Raw genomic sequence first — 22,535 nt, forward strand, 5'->3', positions numbered from 1 at the left:
GCTGCCTGTGTTCTTCTCCAGCCCAAGAAGACTGTGGTTGTTGCAGAGACCCCATCGGCTCTCCTCCCCAACTCGGATGGTACCCCGGATGAGTCTGTCGCCAGCAGGAAGACAGACTCCATCCTCAGAGCTGCCACACAGGACCTGCTCACCCTGATGAAGCTGGATGTGCGTGACCCTGCTGCCTCCTCTGGCTGAGGTTGGGGGGGGTTCTGCCTGTCCTGGAGACCCTGTCCTCAGAAGTCCCACTTCTTCAGGTGACCCTGCTGCCTCCTCTGGCTGGGGTTGGGGAGGTTTCTGCCTGTCCTGGAGACCCTGTCCTCAGAAGTCCCGCTTCTTCAGGCAGCTGTTCCAGGGCAGGGACAGCCATGGCTACCCCTCCCCCAGGCAGGGCTCCGGACGGCGTCCTGATGGTCCTGATGCTGGTGTTCTGCAGACCCCCTCCCAGGGCAGTCTGGGGTCCTTGCCTTCTGGGTGCCCACAGGACAGGGCACCACTCAGGATGCTAACAAAGGGTTAAAAACATGCCTTCATCACTTAACATGTTTTTTATTTATCTTTTCCCTTCACATAAAATGTTGTGCGTGCCTTCTAAACAGACAAGTGTGAAGCCACCTCATCCCAAACTAGACTGAGTGCTCCCAGCCACGACCCCTCTTCCTCCCGGGGGACGGCTGCCCAGCGCCCACATGTGCGCCGGGTAAGAGGGACGCAGCCTGTGTGTCTTCCAAGTCTGCGCCCACGCCGCTGCCTGGGCCAGAGGCTCCTTCCGTGCCAGTGCTGAGCTCAGTCACACGTGGGTCTGTGTCCCCTCCAAGCTGGTAGATGAGGGCTTTGTGCCAGCAGTCAGAATTGGGGGCTTTTCCATTTCAGATAAAAGTGGGGGTGTGGGCTTGGCTTTTAGCGTTAATTCGATCTCTTTGGTTGCTAATGGGACTGAGTCTCTCACATCTTACTGTCTTTGCCTCTGGTGGGGGAGGCATGTGGAGCCTTCTGCCCGTTTCTCGGTCTTTACTTTTAGGCTTCTGGGGTTTCTTTACAGTTTCTGAACGAAAGTCCTATGCTGCGTACGTCTTGCACATAGTCATCTCCTCTGGGATTTGCCTTTTTTGCTTTCTGAATGGTCTTTGTGGTGGACAGAAGTTTGTAATTATAATGCAGTAAGCATCAGTTTTTTCTTTTATGGTTAGTGCTTTTTGTGCCTAAGAAACATTTCCTTACTTTGGATTCAGAAATATTTTTGTATACTGTTAAAGCAGATGGGATCAATTTTTGTGCGGGATGCAGGGAAGGACTGGATTGATGTATTTTTGCTCATGACTCCCTGGCTGGCTCAGAATCGTGCTCTGTCTCCAGTGTCTCTGTGGGGATCTGGCCTGTCTGATCCTCTGCGCTTCCTCTCTTACTTCCGGCGCTGTGCAGGGCAGTGTAGCTCTGCAGCCGGACTTCCCTCCCTGAGCCCCAGAAAACAGGGACAGAAGGGGCCTCCCACACCCCTCAGCTCATGGGGCCTCCTTTCCTGGCCCCCCTGGGCAGGAACTAGGGGTTTTCATGAAGGTTCTGTCATCTGCACAGCACAGCCTCCTGACTGGGTCAGCTTTCAGGCCCGCGTTGGGGTCCACAGGCACCTCCACCTGACTGGTCCAGATGCTGCCACGTGCCAGTTCTCGGGCGCGGGGAGCCGCCTTGCGTGCAGAGGGAGGCCAAGGCTGGTGCGCGGACTCCTTCCTCCTGTGGGACTCAGCCTCCTGAGGGACAGCTCACGTCCCCTGGGCTGGGTCCCCAGTTGCAAGTCAGCGGCAGCGCGCTGCATCCCGCCCGAGCGTCTGCAGAGGAGGGCGTGCTGGTCTTCCCTCCTTGTCGCCTTGTTGCTGTCAAGATGGGCTCTCTCGGATGGTGCAGCGTCCCTTTGACAGAACTGAGCATGGGTTTCTTTTTATTCGTCTTGCACGAGACCCTGTGGGCCTCTTCAGGCTGTCTCTGTCATTGTTGACAAATGGCCGGCATCATCGCCTCAAGCACTGCCCCCATCCCTTTCCTCTCTTCTCCCTCAGAGACTCCAGCGAATGTCTGTTCTCATTGATCCATTGTGAGTCTTACCCTTTCTTCTGCATTTTCATTATAAAAGTCTTTATATACTTGAAAGAAATAGAGATATTGATGTTTTTATTTAAGTTCACTAATTCTTCTAACAGAATCAGGTCTGCTGCTAACCCTGGGATTGAATTCTTGAGCCTGGTTCTCCCGTCCCCATACCGGCAGGCCTGCTTCTTGGGTCTGCTGTCGCCAGCCCAGCTGTCGCGAGCTTCACCCGCGGGCATGCGTGTCACTGTGGAGTCCCTCCCGTGGGGTCTCCGTTGCCTTTGTTCCCTCTGGCCCTGGCTTGTGGTGGCTCACCTCTGACTGGACCTGGTTTTCCTTGGTAACTATGTGCTGTATATCATGTTTATTTGTAGAAATTATATGAGACCAGAGGTGACATTATTTCCTTCAGAAAGGAGTTCTCTTTGCTTTCGCTAGAAGTCTGGGCCAATCAGATGCCCCAAAGCTGGACTTCAGAATTCCTCAGTTACAGTTAAAATTTTGTTTATTATATCTAATCCATCAATAAAATTTTCAGATTATTTTAGCTGATATTTTCTCAGTCTAGTTTTAAGAATTTTAAACAAACTTATTTTTATTATTTTATTTTTCATATTCAATAATCAGTACATCCAGGATTTATTTTTTATGTCGTTATTCATTATATAAAGGTTTAGACATGTAAAAAGGTAGTGGAAATATCTATCAGTTCAGTTCAGTTCAGTCGCTCAGTCGTGTCCGACTCTTTGCGACCCCATGAATCGCAGCATGCCAGGCCTCCCTGTCCATCACCTAAAGGACAGAAATGGTATGGACCTAACAGAAGCAGAAAATATTAAGAAGAGGTGGCAGGAATACACAGAAGAACTGTACAAAAAAGATCCTCACGACCCAGATAATCATGATGGTGTGATCACTCACCTAGAGCCAGACATCCTGGAATGTGAAGTGAAGTGGGCCTTAGAAAGCATCACTACGAACAAAGCTAGTGGAGGTGATGGAATTCCAGTTGAGCTATTTCAAATCCTGAAAGATGATGCTGTGAAAGTGCTGCACTCGATATGCCAGCAAATTTGGAAAAATCAGCAGTGGCCACAGGACTGGAAAACGTCAGTTTTCGTTTCAATCCCAAAGAAAGGCAATGCCAAAGAATGCTCAGACTACCGCACAATTGCACTCATCTCACATGCTAGTAAAGTAATGCTCAAAATTCTCCAAGCCAGGCCTCAGCAATACGTGAACCGTGAACTTCCAGATGTTCAAGCTGGTTTTAGAAAAGGCAGAGGAACCAGAGATCAAATTGCCAATATCCGCTGGATCAACGAAAAAGCAAGAGAGTTCCAGAAAAACATCTATTTCTGCTTTATTGACTATGCCAAAGCCTTTGACTGTGTGGATCACAATAAACTGTGGAGAATTCTTAAAGAGATGGGAATACCAGACCACCTGACCTGTCTCTTGAGAAACCTGTATGCAGGTCAGGAAGCAACAGTTAGAACTGGACATGGAACAACAGACTGGTTCCAAATAGGAAAAGGAGTACATCAAGGCTGTATATTGTCACCTTGCTTATTTAACTTATATGCAGAGTACATCATGAGAAACGCTGGGCTGGAAGAAACACAAGCTGGAATCAAGATTGCTGGGAGAAATATCAATAACCTCAGATATGCGGATGACACCACCCTTATGGCAGAAAGTGAAGAAGAACTAAAGAGCCTCTTGATGAAAGAGGAGAGTGAAAAAGTTGGCTTAAAGCTCAACGTTCAGAAAACTAAGATCATGGCATCTGGTCCCATCACTTCATGGGAAATAGATGGGGAAACAGTGGAAACAGTGTCAGACTTTATTTTTTTGGGCTCCAGAATCACTGCTGATGGTGACTGCAGCCATGAAATTAAAAGATGCTTACCCCTTGGAAGGAAGGTTATGGCCAACCTAGATAGCATATTTAAAAGCAGAGACATTACTTTGCCAACAAAGGTCCGTCTAGTCAAGGCTATGGTTTTTTCCAGTGGTCATGTATGGATGTGAGAGTTGGATTATAAAGAAAGCTGAGCGCCGAAGAATTGATGCTTTTGAACTGTGGTGTTGGAGAAGACTCTTGAGAGTCCCTTGGACTGCAAGGAGATCCAATCAATCCATTCTTTCTAAAGGAGATCAATCCTGGGTGTTCATTGGAAGGACTGATGTTGAAGCTGAAACTCCAATACTTTGGCCACCTCATGCGAAGAGTTGACTCATTGGAAAAGACCCTAATGCTGGGTAGGATTGGGGGCAGGAGGAGAAGGGGACAACAGAGGATGAGATGGCTGGATGGCATCACCAACTCGATGGACATGGGTTTGGGTGGACTCCGGGAGTTGGTGATGGACAGAGAGGCCTGGCGTGCTGCAATTCATGGGGTCACAAAGAGTCAGACACGACTGAGCGACTGAACTGAACTGAACTGATGTCCATCGAGTCGATGACTTCCTCCCTAAAAGACACAGGCTGCTTTTAAACATAACACAATGCCCTGTCCCCGCCCCCAAATGCAACAATAATTCTTCAATCTTTTCCTGTCCAGGTTGCTCCTGAAGGTGCTGAGTGGTGGGGGCTGGTGGGCTCTCAGGCCTCTTCTCTAAAGCCTCTGTTGTCCTTTATCCAGAGACTGCATCTTCCCTGTGTCTGACAGCTGGGCTGGCCCCCCGCCCCCTGTGGTGTGGGAACCGGGGCGCAGGTCTCACTCTTGGTCAGGAGGCACGTGGCGTCCATCTTTCTCTGTGGGTGTCGGCTGGCAGCCCCAATGCCCGGGCTTAGACTCCTGCCCCCTCGGCTTTGCAGGGCTGGAACTAGGGATGTAGGCACCTGTCCTCTTCCCAGGTGGCGCTAGTGGTAAGGAACCCGCCTGCCAGTGCAGGAAACATGAGTCGCAGGTTCTTGATCCCTGGGTCGGGAAGATCCTCTGGAGGAGGGCATGGCAACCCACTCCAGCATTCTTGCCTGGAGAACTCCACGGACAGCGGAGCCTGGCGGGCTATGGTCCATAGGGTTGCAAAGAGTCGGACACAACTGAAGCATCCTAGCACGCACGCAGGCCTCTTCAGAGGTGACTAGGAAGTTTTCTTGATGTTTCTGTTCTACTGTCTCTGTGAACTGTAAACACAGCTGGTATTTCCACGCCCTTGGCACTCACTTTCCAGGTTTCTCTCCTCACAAGACCCTGAGTGTGCTCCTGGGTATGCAGTGAAGAGCTCTTAGTGTAGCTAGCAGGGAAAAGGGCGCCTGACCAGGACGCTTGCCAGTCAGGCCTGCACCATGCAGTCACCAAGCCACCTTTCTCACGACACTGACGTCCCCTCTCCGTCACGTACCTTCACAGGCGTGGTGGCGTGCGTGTGTTCTCTGCTGTGTCTCACTGACGCTTGTCTGTCCTGTGCCACTGTCACCAGCTTGTCGCCAGGGCATCCTCCAGGCCTGTCTCCACGGGTGGTCCTCCGAGGGCTGGCGATGCCCTGTGGCTGTGTCCCTCTGCCCGGGGGGCCGTGTGCAGCGTCCACAGAAGCTTGGTCTCTGTGCTCCCTGTCCTGACCCTGTGTTTCCGTTTCTAGGACCCTTCTCTGTTAGACGGCCGGGTGACGCTTCTCCATGTCCCAGGGGGCACGGTGGTGTCGCGGCAGGGAGACCAGGTGAGGGAAGGCGGAGTCTGCGAGAGTGGCCACCAGACCACCCAGGACTGGCACTGGCCCTGGCTCTGGGCGGAGCTCAGAGGAGGCAGCCTCAGTGTGGCCTCTAGACCCAGTGGACACACGAGGTGCGGTCTGCTGTCACTGAGCGCGGATGGGCTCTTGTCCTCAGGCCTGTGCAGCATCTGCAGACCTGTTGAGGGTCACTGAGCCCGCCCTCTTCCTGGGGTGGCTTTGTCCCGCCCAGCATGGGCGTGTCCATATGCACATCCGCGTTGCCATTACCAGTCTCACTCAGGAAGTCAGGTACAGGAGAGAGCACTGTTTGCTCAGTCCTCAAACCTAATACAGATGAAAAATAGTTTTGTTTCTCACAAATGAATGTGGGACTTCCCAGGTGATGCTAGTAGTAAAGAATCTGCCTGCCAGTGCAGCAGATGCAAGAGACCTGGGTTCAATCCCTGGGTCGGGAAGATCCCCTGGAGCAGGAAGTGGCAACCATTCCAGTATTCTTGCCTGGAAAATCCTATGGACACAGGAGCTTGGCGGGCTACAGTCCATGGGGCTGCAAAGAGTCAGACACGACTGAGTGAGCCCAGATGCATGTTGTTTCTGATGCTGAGAGCCCTGCTCTGCTGGGCGGCAGAGACCGTATCTCTCCGGCCTCCTGTGGTGAGGGCCGCCTTCCCCAGCCCTGTACCAGCTGGGAGCAGGAGTCCTTCGTTTGCTGGTTGAGCGGCAGTGGTGAGAAGGGCCTTCCTTGCTGAGCAAGCAGGCCGACCTGCATCCCCTTCCTGTGTGGGCTTTCCCTGGAGCATGGCCACCCGGGCCAGTGCTGAGGAGGCAGACCACCTAGCAGCCCTGGGGGCTGGGCCAGGGGCATGGAGAGTCAGCCTGGTGGGGACCCTCCTGGGCCTCTTCCCCTGCCCTCTGCCCTTTCTCTTGTTCTCTGGGGACAAGACAGGAGAAAGGCCTGTCCTTTTCCTGAGGGAGGCGGGCTGCTGGCTGACTCCCAGCATCCGGCCTTCGGGGCCCTGTGGGAAGGCTTGTCCCGGGCCTTCCGCAGCACCTAGCACCCAGCACCCCCAAGAGGCTGCGCTGCAGCAGGGGCCTCCGCCTGCCCCCAGCCTTGAGAGCCCTGCGGGGCCGGCACAGGCTGCTTTTCATTTTTTCCGTTTCTGACACACTGACCCTTTTCTTCTCAGACCAGGGAGAGGGGTCCCATGGAGTGGGGTGAGCAGATGAGGAAGGGTCCTGAGAGGGCTTGGCATCAGACTGTTTCACAGGCACATTTGCGAGCGCTGGGCCCTGAGAGCCTGTGCTGTGTGCCGGGGGTGGGGGTTGTACTGCCGGCTTTAGCCGCTTTCAGGGGCGAGCTCCTGTCTCCGCCTTGCGCGGTGCTGAGCTGCCGGCATGTTTGTGTGGAGCAGCTCGATCTGTAGGTGCCTCCGGGGCTGGGCGGCTGCCGTGGACCAGAGACCCAGAGAGGGCTCGTCCCCTGTGGTTGGTGATGAGGGACGGGACATTCCCAGCGAGTCTGGGCCCGGGGCCGGTCACGTGAGCCGTGCAGGTGGAGGCCGGCCTGCGGCCTCCCCCGCCGGCCCGGGCTCGGGAGCTCTGCCAGCTCCGCCAGGGCCTGTGTTTTCTCAGGACACGAATATCCTCTTCGTGGTCTCGGGGCTGCTGCACGTGTACCAGCGGAAGATTGACAGCGAGGAGGACACGTTCCTGTTCATGGCACGGCCCGGTGAGATGGTGGGCCAGCTGGCGGTGCTCACGGGCGAGCCCCTCATCTTCACCATCAGGGCCAACCGGGACTGCAGCTTCCTGTCCATCTCCAAGGCGCACTTCTACGAGTGAGTGCCCCCGCTGGCCACTGCCCCTGCGTGGCTCCCACCTGGTCCTCCGAGCATGTCTGTAGTGCGCGTGCGCGTCTCCCCGTGGGCCTGAGCGTGTCTGTAGTGCGCGTGCGCGTCTCCCCGTGGGCCTGAGTGTGTCTGTAGCGCGCGTGCACGTCTCCGCATGGGCCCAGGGGCCTGCTTGTGATTGTGTCTGTGCCATGTGCATACGTGTGCGTGTACTCGTGTGTCCGTGTGACCGTCCGCGTGTACGTGCTCACAGCGGCGCCTTGGCTGGCGTCCCGAGGGACCCTGTGCACTAGTCCCTTCCCTCTGGAGGTGAGGCTCGTGTCGGCTGCTGTCCTGACATTGCCTGCGGTCCTCGGGGCTCCCACACGTCACCCCAAGCGGAACTTTACGTATCCCTGACCTGCCCCTGCTCCCGCCTCAGTCATCTCAGAGACTGGTGACTTCATCTGCCTATTGCTTGGCCGAGTCCGGAGCCCCCCAGGCCCTGCAGTCTCTGTGGCCCAGTGCAGCCAGGAGACTGCAACCCAGGAGATGAGCACCCCCCGGAGCTGCCCTCCAGGGGCCTCCGCACTACAGCGGGTACCTGCTTGGCTTCACACCCCCAGCCTGGTTCCCACTGGCAGACAGGAGACAGTGGCTGACGTTTCTGCTGGACCCAGTGGCTTTCCTGGCTCCAAGCCTCCAGTCTCTGCCACTGACCCCTCCGCCACGGCCTCGCCTGTGCACCCCCTCCACTCTAGTCTTCTGGCACATCCTGGGGGTTGGGGTTTTGGCCCACTGCCAGGACACTGTGGGTGGTGATGACCACTGTGGAGGGGCTCCGACAGCCCTCCCAGGGTCTCTGGCCACTGGGCATACCCAGGGGGCAGGGGAGCAGGTAGCTGACTGGGGTCTGCGCTCCGGCCTCACCCCTGGCTCCGTGGGCATCATGATAAGTGGAGACGGGGGGGCACCTGTGGCCTAGAGTGAAGGGGTGGAGCCCGGCGGGACTGGCCAGGGAGCTGGGGCAGGGAATGACTCCACAATGCCCGGCAGCATCATGCGGAGGCAGCCAGCCGTGGTCCTGAGCGTGGCGCACACCGTGGTGAGGCGGGTGTCGTCCTTCGTGCGGCAGATCGACTTCTCCCTGGATTGGATGGAGGTGGAGGCCGGGCGCGCCATATACAGGTGAGGCCTGCCTTCCTGGCCGTGGGCGCAGTGCCAGCTGCAGGCCACAGACAAGGGCTGATTTGCTCTGCCTCGGGGTGACAAAGGCAGCGGCCTCGTGGCTGCCTCCTGGCTTCCGTGCCCACACTGCCCTCAGACGCACTCCCTCTTCACCGGCACAGCCTTCCACAGGGCCCAGCGGAGCCGCGTGGAAACAGCATCCACAAAGGTGTTTGTGTGCCAGGTGCGGGCTCAGATGGGCAGCCTCACGCCCGTGTCCTAACGGCTGAATTCAGACGTCCACGCTTGCTGAGTCAAATACGGCTGAGAGCTACCCGTTTTCACGGTTTTAAAAATTAAAACTAAGATAAATCATTACTTAAAGTCATTTATTTAAAAATCACAATAAGCCCTTTACATGTTAGTATACATATTTTTTAATGGAAAATAACGATTTTCCAAAACAAAACAATGTAGTGAGAAGAATAGATTCCGTTGTCTGTTTCTCTGCCTCTGGTGGCCAACTGCTTCCTGCCAGGTGCCCCGCCCGCCCCGACAGCCTCTGTCCCTCAGGCAGGGGGACAAGTCCGACTGCACCTACATCGTGCTTAGCGGCCGCCTGCGTGCTGTGATCCAGAAGGAAGATGGCAAGAAGCGCCTGGTGGGCGAGTACGGCCGCGGAGACCTCGTGGGCGTGGTAGGGCCGCCTGCCCCGCCCCCCTCCCGCCCACGCTCCTTCCCCTCCCACCCTACCCCTACCCCCTTTCCGCCCCTCCCCCTCCCCTTCCCGCCCCACCCCTGCCCCTCCCCGCCTACACCCCAACCCCTTCCCCGCCCCCTTCCCACCCACAACCCGCCCCCTTCCCGCCCCGCCGCCTCCCTTCCCTGCTCCTCCCCCTACACCCCGCGCCCATCCCCCCACACCCTTTCTCTTTCCGCCTCGGGCGGAGGCACAGTCAGTAGAATAGCCCAGGGGTTGCCTCCCACAGGCCGCCTCCCAGGAGAGCAGGCCTAGGGTGGGTTCGGCAGCCACTGGGACGGTGGTCTCCCTGAGACTCCGAGGCCGTCGCGGGGAGGGTGAGGCCCTGGCCCATCTGGGATGCTGGTGGTAGGCCCACAGCTCTCGCTGATGCTTCCCTCCCCAGCGCAGAGTGCTGGGTGAGCCCCGTTTCCTCCAGCTCCCCACCTGCTCTGGAGGGGGCGCTGGGACCCTGCTCGCAGGCCTGCCTCCGGGCGCTGGGGTCAGCCTGTGGCCCTAGAACCAGCTCCTGTCCCCAGGTGGAGGCGCTCACCCACCAGGCCAGGGCGACCACAGTGCATGCCATTCGGGACTCAGAGCTGGCCAAGCTTCCCGAAGGAGCCCTGAACTCCATCAAGCGCCAGTACCCGCAGGTGAGGGCTGTCAAGTTGTGAAGTCAGAATGTCAGAACCGGGTTGAGACCAAGACTGCTCCCATCAGGCAGGCTGCGGGAGGAGGGCCGCCCCCGCTTCCCCAGACAGCAGTCCCCACCGGCTTCAGGGCAGGACTGCAGTGCCCGGCAGTCAGCCAGGAGGCGGGATGAGGGCAGCCTGCCCTGCTTCTGGTTTTCTGATGTCACTTCCCTGCTTCTGAGTCATTAGAGTGTAGACAGGGAAATGGAGAGCCTGTACCTCAGCAGTTTGGAGGGAGGGGCAGGGCTGCTCCTGGAGAGCGACAGGAGTGGCCCCTCTGAAGGCTCAGGCCTGATCCATCCCCACGAGCCCGTGTGTGAACTGATGAAGCAGCCCCCAGGTTATTTATGAAGTTAATACGACTTTAATACCAAAACGTGATAAAAATAACACAGAAAGCGGATCCTTTCTTTAGTACCATATAATAGATCAACTATTAATGCAGTAAGTATGTGTGATTGGGGTAAGCTGACAACAGCTTCTCTTTTCAAAAATGATTCTGCACAGCATGCAAGAGCCACAAAAGCAGGTTTCCTGGACAGTACCTCCTCTGCCATCTTGGTAACTGTAGCAATTAAAAAATTTTCAACTCACTTTATCCTCATACAAAAGCATTTAGAAGTGAATTATACACATTTTGACATTTCAACTTTATTTACTTGAGTCTGCAACTCAAAAAATTTAGAATTAATATAACTACAATAGCATTATTATATTTAAAAGGTAATTCTCCCTGGATATCGTATAATACCAGCCCATGTCTGGCCAGAGCTGGCACTCAGCACTACACAATGACCCTTGGCTCTGCGGAGGTCCCTTGTGGTCTGCCTTGGGGGGTTGTGGCTTCCCCATTTGTCCTGTGTTTCCTGCCTGGGGAAGACAGGGGCGGCCAGCCGGGGCAATGTCGCAGGCCACGTGCCTGCCCACCTGCCTGTGACCAGACAGCGGCCGCGTCACCATCCACAGCCCGGAGCAGTTTACAGCCGAGGCAGTTTTGAAACCGTGGGTCTGGGGTGCTTGGCTTTCTGGTTTACGGTGTGTGGTTGAGGCCTCTGTTCTTTCTCTGCCCCCAGGTTGTGACTCGACTGATTCGCCTCTTGGGCGAGAAGATCCTGGGCAGCCTCCAGCAGGGAGCTGTGGCAGGTGCGTGCCCAGGCCTGGCACCTGAGAGCCCCGCCCACTCGGGCTGGAGCCCCTGCTTACCTTAAACTCCCCCTCACACCGTGTTGGTTAGAACTTTTGTTTTCAGCTGTCAGACACAGTGTTTGAAACTATTCCCTCAACTGGTTTTCCAGGCTGCCTCCTGGTGTCCTCTGCTTTCTGTCTAAAGAGTTCCTTTAATAATGGTTCTTAAATTCTCTGAATTTTCCTGCATCAAAAGCTGTCTTTAAATTGCCTTTGTTCTGAAGGATACATGTTGCTGGATGTGCCTTTGTGTCTTAACAGCCCTTTTATTTCAGCACTTTAAACATTTTGTGCCACTTCTCTCTGGCCTCCATTGTGTCTAACGAGAAATCCAGACTTGGAATTGCTCTCAGGTAGACGTGCATCCTTTCTCTTTGACTGTGTTCAAGATTTTCCCTTGTCTTCAGTGTTTAGAAATTTGATTCTGGAATATTTGGGCACAAATTCCTTTGAGTTTATCTTGTTTGGGGGTTTGCTCACCTTCTTGAACCTGCAGGTTTAATTTATATATATGTATGTATGTATGTTTTTACCACGTTTGGGAAAGTCTCAGCCTTTATTTCTTCAAATATTCTCTTGGCCCTGTACTCTTTCTTCTTTTTTGGAAACTCACAGACGCAGACATTAGACCTCTTGTTATCATCCCCAAAGTCTCTGGGAGAGTGCTTGTGTTTTAACTGTTTTTCTCCTCTGATGCTCAGATCAAGTAACTTCTTCTGATCTGACTTCAGGGTCTTTGGCTCTTTCCTCTGTCTTCCTGACTCTGCTCCTAACCCCACCCAGAGAGGTTTTTGTTTCGGTTATTGTATTTCTACATTTGCTTCAAGACTACCCATGATGGCTGTTTCTGGCTAGCTATGAACCACTGTTTTAATATTTTGTCAAGGACTTCCAGATTCTGTGACCTGTTGTCATTTTGTCTTCATTAGTTGTCTTCTCCTGCTCAGGTTGAGGTCTTCCTGGCTTTTGGTATGCCTGGTCACTTTGGATTGTACCCCGTATCCCGGGTGTTCTGCAATGATCGTCTGGTTCCCGTTTAAATCGCTTACTCGCGCAGACTCTCGGTGCGCCTATATTCAGAGCGCATCCCGGCCCCCTTCCCGGCTGTGTCTGAGCACTAGCCTAGCTCCCAAGGCCTCTGCCTCGCTGCGCTGGTCTGCTGCATCTGTGTGCCCCCCTGAGCCGGCGTGAAGGCTGGCGGGGGCACCACCGCCTTCTGCTCTCAGAGCCTCCGCTGTGTGCTTCTGGCCAGTCTCACACAGGGGCTACTTGGGGGTGAGCCAAGGACTTCACCCAGGGTTTAGGGGACTCTCTTCTCCATATCCCCCTCTCTGGACAGGGTGCTGCTTCTGCTTGCTAGTGCTGGCCTTGGAGAGTTGGGGCTCCACCATCTGTCTAGAGCCCAGGCAGGATTTGCTTAGGGCAGAGGGCCCTGGAAAGTCTCCTGGGAGGCAGCCCTGCTGGGGAGTGGGAAGGAAGGTCTCACATGGCGGTAGCTGGGTCCAGGCATGACACCACCACCCCTGTGGCACTGGTGGAGTGGTCCCCCCATGAGTTGAGGCCCCTGGCCAGTTTGCCCTCCTCTCAGCGCTCCTCTGGGCCTCCTGAGAGCTGCGTCCAGGGCCTTCTTGTAGCTGGTGGCCACGGGTAGGTGGGATGCCGGTTCCGTCTCCTTGGCCAGAACCAGAGCTTCTCACAGCTTTTCTTAAAAGCTAAGCGAAAGCTGTCAGGAGCTGGCGATAAATTCCCCCTCTGGGCCTACCGCAGATGGAGGGTTCTGATGTCAGAGGTCTCTGGGAAAGAGAGAGGAAGGGACTCCCCACAAAGAAGCTTCAGCAAATCCAGGGACAGGGGCCCTCTGCTGCCTTGCATGCCGCCAGCAGTGGGCTCACAGCCCTCCCTCCCCTTTCCCTGCCCCAGATTAGCTCCTGGGAGCCCTGTCTCTGCCTCCTGAGCCCCCACACTGGCTTCTGGGTCAGGCCTTGCGGGGACCCACCCTCCTCCCCAGGGACAAGACCAGCAGAGTCAGAAATGGACAGAACTGGGCCTTCCTGCATGGCCAGGGCCAGCGGCCAGCCAGGGGAGCCAGGAAGAGAGCCCTCAGCATGTCCGGGCCCCGGAAGACTGGAGCCTGGCTGGGATGTGGCCGGCAGGAAGGGTGAGGCTGTCCCCTCAGCCACCTCCATGAAAGCAGGAGATGCCACCCACCAAGAAGGGACTTTGTGATTAGAAATAAACTTCAGCCAGGGATGCACTGATGGAGGGAATGACCTCGTGGCCATATGTGCCTGCAGGTCCATCGCTGCTGCTGTGGGGCCTCCTGTCCTCACGACTAGAGAATGGGGAGCCTGTGGTCCTGGGGACCCAGCCCTGACCTCCGGCGGGTGGTTCTGTGTCTCACCCCGGGTCTGGAAACCTACGCAGACGAGACAGTAGAAAGGTGTCATCATCTAAAACTCAGGCTGTTCGCTGTCTCTGGAGGAGGTGGTGGAAGAACCCCAGGAGGGGCTGCGGGCAGAGGACGGGCCCTCCCCCGGCCAGCCCTCTGCCTCTTTGCGTTCCCTCTGGGCCCCACGGTCTTCTCTGAGTCCGTGCCCGCGTCCCCTTCAGTGGAGCCAGTCCTGATGTGTGAGACGCAAGGGTGCCGCCGTGCGGTTGGCTTTCAGCAGGAAGGACAGGGCTCTAGTTGTGGAGACCAGGGCAGACCCGGGTGCCCGTTCCCCCAGCCAGGCTGCTGGGGCCACGCCGTCACCTGGAAACATTCAGGGACACTGAGACTGTCCGAGCGGCAGCGCCTTGGGCTAGTGCACACCCCTGTGCTCTGCAGGTCACCAGTTTGGGTTCCATACTGTGGGCAGCAAGTGGGACTCGGGGAACCCCGCCAGCAACCTCTCCACGGTGGCCGTCATGCCAGTGTCGGAGGACGTGCCTCTCACCGCCTTCACCCTGGAACTCAAGCACGCCCTCAGCACTATCGGTAAGCCCTGCCCGAGGCCACCTGAGGTCCCCTGGGTCACCTCCTCCTCCTGCCTCGCATCCTTCCAGGTTCTCCTGAAAGAGCACTCAGCGTTGCCCGCAAGGCTAATGACCCTGGGTGGGGGTGGGGGGTGCGGTGCTGGGGAAGGGACCGTCACAGTGAGATGGAGCCTCCGGACAGTCTTGATGGGGAGACCCGATGCCACGGGAGCTGGGATGAGTCACACTGCACTCCTCCCAGCTGAACCCACTGAGCCCCCAGCAGAAGCCCGTCTTGGGGTGGGTGCCCACAGCTGCTCCACCGCTTGGAGAGGACAATGCAGCGGCCGGGGAGCCGGCTGACAGTGTGGGGACACCCTCGGTTACGGTCAGTCAGTTGAGGTCATGCTTCCAAGCTCCTGACAGCTGTTAAGCTTTGAGGCTCAAGAACAAGAAACTGAAATTCTGGAGAATTCTTAGGAATTCTCCAAATCATAAAGCATTCCATATTCTTAACACGTTACTTATATGTTTGTTTGTTTGTTTTTGAGTTGTGAGTTAAGTTTTATTTGGGGCAAAATGAGGACTGCAGCCCAGAAGGCGGCATCTCAGATAGCTCTGAGAGACTGCTCTCAAGCGGCAGTGGGGGAAAGACAATATATAAGGATTTGGGGAAGTAGTAGTAGTAGTAGTTTAGTCGGTAAGTCATGTCCGACTCTCGCGACCCCATGGACTGTAGCCCACCAGGCTCCTCTGTCCATGGGATTCTCCAGGCAAGAATACTGGAGTGGATTGCCATTGCCTTACTTATATGTTTTTATATAATTGTGAGTGATCATAGTAATAGACAACAAGTCAGTTTTCTGCGACAGGGCTATCCTAATGGTTTCACGGGGTAACAGAAGGCATTGAATAAATACCAAACAAAAATGATTTACAAAATTGAGCTACTATTATAAATAGTCAATATTTAAAAGTTATTCTCCAAGTGAAAATTTAAATCACAGAAAGCACTAATTTCCATTAGTCTTGGTCTCTGTTTCATAACAAATGTTCCAGATCTGGAAAGCTCCATTTGTTTCCCAGTGAGGTTGGTCAGACTGTCCAGGACACATCAAAAGACCTGCAGTCGTTCAGTGCAGATGTGCTGATTCATAATAATAGCTTGTTCCCTTTTAAAAGAAAAACTTTTATTTTGAAATAATGACAGATTCATAGCAAGTTATAAAAAGAGAAGAGAGAGAGCCATATGCCAGCCCCCAGCCCGGTTATGCAACCACAGCGCAGCATCCAGACCAGGACACTGGTGTCCGCGCGGTGCGCTTATGCGACTGCGTGCGTGTCCGTGTGAATTTCTGTTTCTGCGAGAAACTGGGGGTTGCGACAGGGACTGTACTGAACTGTCGGTGGCGTTGGGTGGCAGTGACGTCCCGGCAGTGTGAGCAGGAAGTGGCCTCCTGCCTCGTTCCTGGTCTTGGGGAAAAGCTTTCAGTCTTTTTGTCTTTGAGGAGGGTGTTAGCTGTCAAGTTTTCATGGATGGCCTCTAATATGTTAAGAAGGTTTCTTGCTATTCACATTTTGTTGAGAGTTTATATCATAAAAAGATGTTAAATTTTGTTAGTGCTTTTTCTGCATCAGTTGAGATGATCATATTTCCCCCCTTTGTTCTGTTAATGTGATTTATTACACTGATTGATATTCATGAATTGAGTCATTCTTGAATTCCAGGAATAAGTCCCACTTGGTCTGGTGTGTAATCCTTTTCCTACCCCGCTGAGTTTGGTCAGCTCCTCTTTCATGGAGGATTTTGCACTGTCAAGGTTGCTCATCTGTAGTTTCTTGTGGTGTCTTGGTCCCATCGTGACTTTGGTAAGGGGGTGCTGGTGCAAGCCCCATGGAATGAGTCAGGAAGTGTCCCATCAGAGTCAATATTTTGGAAGAGTTTGAGGAGGACCGGTATTAATTTTCCTTTAAATGTTTGGGAGAGGATTTTCCCTGGTGCTCCAGTGGTTAAGAACCTGCCTGCCAGCGCAGGGGTGACAGGCTCCTCCCTGGTCCGGGGAGACTGCACATGCTGCAAGGCAGCTCAGTCCACGCGCCACAGCTACCGGGCCAAGCTCGGACCTCAGTGCTGCGCTACTCCAGGCTGCACCCTGTAGAGCCCATGCTGCACAGCAAGGGGAGCCTGTGCCCCACAACCAGAGAGCGGCCCCTGCTCGCCGCAGCTGGGGCAAGCCTGTGCACAGGAGCACAGCCCCAGCGCGGCTCTGGGTCTGTGTTTAGTTTGAGATTCTTCTGGTTACTTAAGGTACAAAGCCAGCTGTTGATCAGAGATCTTTCTTCTTCCTCAGAGGAGGCATTTATAAGCTGTAAGCTTCCCTCAGCAGGGCTTTCGCTGTGTCCTGTACGTTCTGGGATGTTGTGCTTTTGTTTTCATTTGTCTCAAGATATTTCTTCATTTCTTTGTGATTTCTTTGACTCATTGGTTGTTTAAGCATTTAATTTCCATATATTTTGAATTTTCCATTTTCATACCATTGCGATCAGAAAAGATACTTTATGTAAATCCAGTCTTTACCTGCCTCCTGAGGAACTTATATGCAGGTCAGGAAGCAACAGTTAGAAGAACTGGATGTGGAACAACTGACTGGTTCAAATTTGGGAAGGAGTGCATCAAGGCTGTGTATTCTCACCCTGCTTATATGCAGAGTACATCATGCAAAATGCCAGGCTGGATGAACCACAAGCTGAAATCAAGATTGCCAGGAGAAATATCAACAAACTCAGATATGCAGATGATACCACTCTAATGGCGGAAAGTGAAGAGGAACTAAAGAGCCTCTTGATGAGGGTGAAAGAGGAGAGTGAAAAAGCTGGCTTAAAAATCAATATTCAAAAAACTAAGATCATGGCATCCAATTCCATCACTTCATGGCAAATCAGTTCAGTTCAGTCGCTCAGTCGTGTCCAACTCTTTGCGACCCCGTGAACCACAGCATGCCAGGCCTCCCTGTCCATCACCAACTCCCTGAGTCCACCCAAACCCACGTCCATCGAGTCGGTGATGCCATCCAGCCGTCTCATCCTCTGCCGTCCCCTTCTCCTCCTGCCCTCAATCTTTCCCAGCATCAAGGTCTTTTCCAATGAGTCAGCTCTTCCCATCAGGTGGCCAAAGTATTGGAGTTTCAGCTTCAACATCAGTCCTTCCAATGAACACCCAGGACTGATTTCCTTTAGAATAGACTGGTTGGATCTCCTTGCAGTCCAAGGGACTCTCAAGAGTCTTCTCCAACACCACAGTTCAAAAGCATCAATTCTTTGGTGCTCAGCTTTCTTTATAGTCCAACTCTCACATCCATACATGGCAAATAAATCGGGAAAAAGTGGAAACAGTGACAGACTTGAATTTCTTGGGCTCCAAAATCACTGCAGATGGTGACTGCAGCATGAAATCGAAAGACGCTTGCTCCTTGGAAGGAAAGCTATGGCAAACATGGACAGCATGTTAAAAAGCAGAGACATCACTTTTTTGACAAAGATTCATCTAGTTAGAGCTATGGTTTTTCCAGTAGCCATGTATGGATGTGAGAGTTGGACCATAAAGAAGACTGAATGCCCAAGAATTGATGCTTTCAAATTGTGGTGCTGGAGAAGACTCTTGAGAATCCCTTGGACTGCAAGGAGATCAAACCAGTCAAACCTAAAGGGAATGAACCCTGAATATTCACTGGAAGGACTGATGTTGAAGCTCTAATACTTTGGCCACCTGATGGGAAGAGCCAACTCACTGGAAAAGACCCTGATGCTGGGAAAGATTGAAGGCAGGAAGAGAAGGGGGTGACAGAGGATGAGATGGTTGAATGGAATCACTGACTCAACGGGCATGAGTTTGAGCAAACTCCAGGAGAGAGTGAAAGATGGGGAAGCCTGCCTGACATGCTGCAGTCCATGGAGCTGCAAAGAATTGGACCCAACTTAGTGACTGAACAACAACAACAGAAGGCATGTGGCCCCGCATACAGTCTGTTCTGGAGGAAAGGGAGAGGGTGTGCTGTGCTGCCGGGCATTTGTGACTGTGAGGCAGTGTCGCATCTAGCATGAATCTGCACTTCCCAGCAGCTGAAAAGTCTGTCTCGCAGCCACTGGGACGCCTTCTTCTGAATGCCTGTCAAGTTGCCCACTGTTTTGTGGGGCTGTTATCTTTCCTTGTCAATGGGCAGTCTGGATACAGTTGGTTTTTCGGACGAAAGTGCAGATATCTTTCCCTCTGTGGCTTGCTTTTTTATTCTTTTAATGATGTCTTTTGACAAATGCTTCCCATGTGGCACCAGTGGTAAAGAATCCACCTGCAATGCAGGAGACACAAGAGACACAGATTCCAACTCTGGGTCAGGAAGATCCCCGGGAGGAGGAAATGGCAACACGCCCCAGTATTCTTGCCTGGAGAATCCCATGGACTGGTGAGCTATAGTCCATGGGGTTGCAAAGAGTTGGACATGACAGCACGCATCCAGTTCACTGACTTTGACAAATGCAAGTTGTTAATTCTAATATGGACCAATTTATTTATCATTTTTTTCCTATATTGTTACTGATTTTTGCATTTTATTGAAGAAATCTCATCCTATCCCCAAATCATGAAGAGGTTCTTTTAAAAATGTTATGGTATTACCTGTCAAGTTTACAATCCTTTGGGGATTGGTTTTGATTATGAGATAAATAGAGTCAGGATGCATTCTGTAGGCTCCTCAGCTGACCCAGAGCCCTCACTCAGAACCACTGGACCCTGCCCTGAGGGTTCCTTTGCTGAAAGGTGGTCACATCTGTGAAGGGTGTTTGTAGATAGAGGATCTAGGCCGATGGCCTTGTCTTCCAGCTTCAGGGTGTCAGCCAGTTCCTCTGGCTTCCACAGTTTGGAGGAGAGGCTGTGTAACAGCCAGGCTGACAGTGATTCTCCAGGCCTGAGCAGCCCCCACAGAGCCGACTCGGAGTACCTGGAGTCACCCTGTATCCATGCAGTACCCTGGTCCTGTCCATGGCCTGGGCCTTAGGCAGACCTCTCCCAGGGACAGGCTGGTCACCACATTCCTAACTGGCCAGGGCTGTAGCCAGTGCCTTGAGAGCCCAGAGCACTCCTAGGGGTTCCACACTTTCCCAAGGGCCTCCTCAGAACCCTCGAGTCCAGGCAGGGGCCTAGAGCAGATGTGCACCAAGGGTCAGAGAGAGCCCAGCACTGGTCCCCAGGGCCTCAGGCAGGGCTCCTCAGTATTCCTGCAGCAGACACGGCCTGCCTGTCCCATCTCGTCCTAGACTTCCAAGAGGTGAACAGAACTAGTCACTGCAGTGCCCAGGAGTGCCCGCCCTCGCAGGCTGAGAGCCCCTCCAGCCCCGAGAGGGCTCCCTCTCTGTCAGACCCTTGTGGGTGCCCGGCCCCCAAAGCAGGAGTGCAGCCTTAGTGGGACCAACGCCCTCTGTCCCGACCCCCGGAGGAGTTGCTCCCCCACTTCCACAGGCTTCTGCCTTTGAGTCAGAGCTGCTCCCTTGCAGGTCAGACCAGCGGCCACCTCACGGGCATCACCTTGCGGTTCAGTGCAGCCGCTCAGTCGTGTCTGACTCTTTGCGACCCCATGGGCTGGAGCACGCCAGGCTTCCCTGACCATCACCAACTCCCGGAGCTTGTTCAAATTCATGTCCATCGAGTTGGTGATGCCATCCAGCCATCTCATCCTCTGTCGTCCCCTTCTCCTCCCACCTTCAATCTTTCCCAGCATCAGGGTCTTTTCCAATGAGTCAGTTCTTCGCATCAGGCGGCCAAAGTATTGGAGTTTCAGCTTCAGCATCAGTCCCTCCAGTGAACGGTCAGGACTGATTTCCTTTAGGATTGACTGGTTGCATCTCCTTGCTGTCCAAGGGACTCAAGAGTCTTCTCTAGCACCACAGTTAAAAAGCATCAATTCTTCGGCACTCGGCTTTCTTTATGGTCCAACTCTCACATCCATACATGACTACTGGAAAAACCCTAGCTTTGACTAGACAAATCGTTGTCAGAAAAATGATGTCTCTGCTTTTTATGGTCATAACTTTTCTTCCAAGGAGCAAGTGTCTTAATTTCATGGCTGCAGTCACCATCTCCAGTGATTCTGGAGCCCAAGAAAATAAACTCTGTCACTGTTTCCATTGTTTCCCCATCTGTTTGCCATGAAGTGATGGGACTGGATGCCATGATCTTAGTTTTTTGAATATTGACTTTTAAGCCAGCTTTTTCACTCTCCTCTTTCACTTTGATCAAGAGGCTCTTTACTGCCATAAGAGTGGTGTCATCTGTGTATCTGAGGTTATTGATATTTCTCCCAACAATCTTGAATCCAGCTTGTGCTTCATCCGCAGCCCAGCATTTTCCATGATGTACTCTGCATGTGAGTTAAATAAGCAAAGTGACAATATACAGCCTTGATGTAGTCCTTCCCCAATTTGGAGCCAGTCCGTTGTTCCATGTCCAGTTCTAACTGATGCTTCTTGACCTGCATACAGATTTCTCAGGAGGCAGGTCAGGTGGTCTGGTATTCCCATCTCTTGAAGAATGTTCCATAGTTTGTTGTGATCCACACAGTCATAGGCTTTGGCATAGTCAATAAAGCAGAAGTAGATGTTTTTCTGGAACTCTCTTGCTTTTTCTACATTCCAACGGATGATGGCAATTTGATCTCTGGTTCCTCTGCCTTTTCTAAATCCAGCTTGAACATCTGGAAGTTCTCAGTTCAGGTACTAGCATGGAGAATTTTGAGCATTACTTTGCTAGTGTGTGAGATGAGTGCAATTGTGCAGTAGTTTGAGCAGTCTTTGGCATTGCCTTTCTTTGGGATTGAAATGGAAACTGACCCTTTCAGTCCTGCAGCCACTACTGAGTTTTCCAATTTTGCTGGCATATTGAGTGCAGCACTTTCACAGCATCACCTTTTAGGACTTGAAATCGCTCAGCTGGAATTCCATCACCTCCACCAGCTTTGTTTGTAATGATACTTCCTAAGGCCCACTTGAATTCGTGCTCCAGGATGTCTGGCTCTAGGCGAGTATTCTACCGTGTGGAACACGCCCTTATTCTGTGTGCTGTCAAGAAAGCAGACACTTCCAGGTAAACACAGGCAGTGATTTCCTGTCTCTCCCCTTCTAATTGTAAGCCCTCAGGGAAGTTCAGATGCCAGTGCAGGGGGAGCCTGGGCTCCTCTTGCTGCAGCAGGACTTCTTCATCCAAGCAGTCCAGCAGCCTTCCTGACCCCGAGGGCCGCTGTCTCTCAGCTTTTGTCCCCAGCCCTGGCAGCCCTCCTGGTTGAGCACGTGTGTCTGTGCGGACAGCAGCTCCCTTCTCCAACAGATCTTCCTGACCCAGGAATCGAACCGGGGTCTCCTGCATTGCATGCGGGTTCTTTACCAGCTGAGCTATCAGGGAAGCCCAAAGTGAAAGTGAACGTCACTGAGTTGTGTCCAACTCTTTGCGACTTCATGGACTGTACCGTCCATGGGATTCTCCAGGCCAGAACACTGGAGTGCGTAGCCTTTTCCTTCTCCAGGGGATCTTTCCAACCCAGGGATCAAACCCAGTTCTCCCACTTTGCAGGTAGATTATTTACCATCTGAGCCACTCTATAGATGGAAGAACAAGCTGACCCCAGACACACAGCGTGTGAAAGCATGCATCTCCTTCCTGGTAAACCACATCTGCTGGAGTCCAGGCAGTCACTGACCTGGATTGGGGAAGTTGTCTGATCTTGCATTTTACCAGCTTGTGCTTCCCCTGCCCCCAACACACACACAGTCTCAGAGCTGCAGAAATTCAAGCACAGGGTGTACAGAGGAGACTGAGGTTCAGAGAGGCTGCCCATCCCTGTACCTGGCCGCAGCCTTTCCCTTGGCACACCGCAGGCTCACCTGCCCGGAGGGTCTCCTTCAGGGCCACAGACACTTCCTGGAGAACCGTGAGAGGTTTACTGCTTTCCCGAAAAGCAGATTCCAAGAGAAGGAAGGGCCTCGCCTGTCCTCCAAGGTGGGCTGCCGGCAGTTTTCTGCATCTGGTGGTTGTTTTCAGGCCCTGCCCTGCTGCTGACCAGTGACAGCATAAAACAGCGCCTTGGCTCTGCTGCTCTGGACAGGTAAGCGGCCTCCACGTGGGAACAGCCTGGCCAAGCTCGGCTTCCTGCTCTCG

General features: G+C 53.4%; 1 protein-coding gene across 41 annotated transcripts in view; it reads left to right on the forward strand.

Annotated features, from left to right (window-relative positions):
* PNPLA7 (patatin like domain 7, lysophospholipase) overlaps window positions 1-22,535 on the forward strand; it is a 70,414-nt gene that overhangs the window by 30,303 nt on the left and 17,576 nt on the right. For all 41 annotated transcript variants that reach the window (XR_014082940.1, XR_014082941.1, XM_081593244.1 and 38 more), the window contains 9 exons: window positions 22-168; window positions 5,676-5,753; window positions 7,401-7,606; window positions 8,654-8,785; window positions 9,338-9,461; window positions 10,043-10,156; window positions 11,269-11,338; window positions 14,208-14,357; window positions 22,419-22,482. Coding sequence is in view for 39 of the 41 variants with exons in the window: in XM_081593244.1 (XP_081449370.1) it covers window positions 22-168; window positions 5,676-5,753; window positions 7,401-7,606; window positions 8,654-8,785; window positions 9,338-9,461; window positions 10,043-10,156; window positions 11,269-11,338; window positions 14,208-14,357; window positions 22,419-22,482 (1,085 nt within the window). In the remaining 2 variants the exon portion in view is untranslated. The remainder of the gene's footprint in view (window positions 1-21; window positions 169-5,675; window positions 5,754-7,400; window positions 7,607-8,653; window positions 8,786-9,337; window positions 9,462-10,042; window positions 10,157-11,268; window positions 11,339-14,207; window positions 14,358-22,418; window positions 22,483-22,535) is intronic.

This window comes from Giraffa tippelskirchi, chromosome 4 (genome assembly GCF_054371585.1).
Source record: "Giraffa tippelskirchi isolate mGirTip1 chromosome 4, T2T-mGirTip1v1.2.pri, whole genome shotgun sequence".
Taxonomy (NCBI): domain Eukaryota; kingdom Metazoa; phylum Chordata; class Mammalia; order Artiodactyla; family Giraffidae; genus Giraffa; species Giraffa tippelskirchi.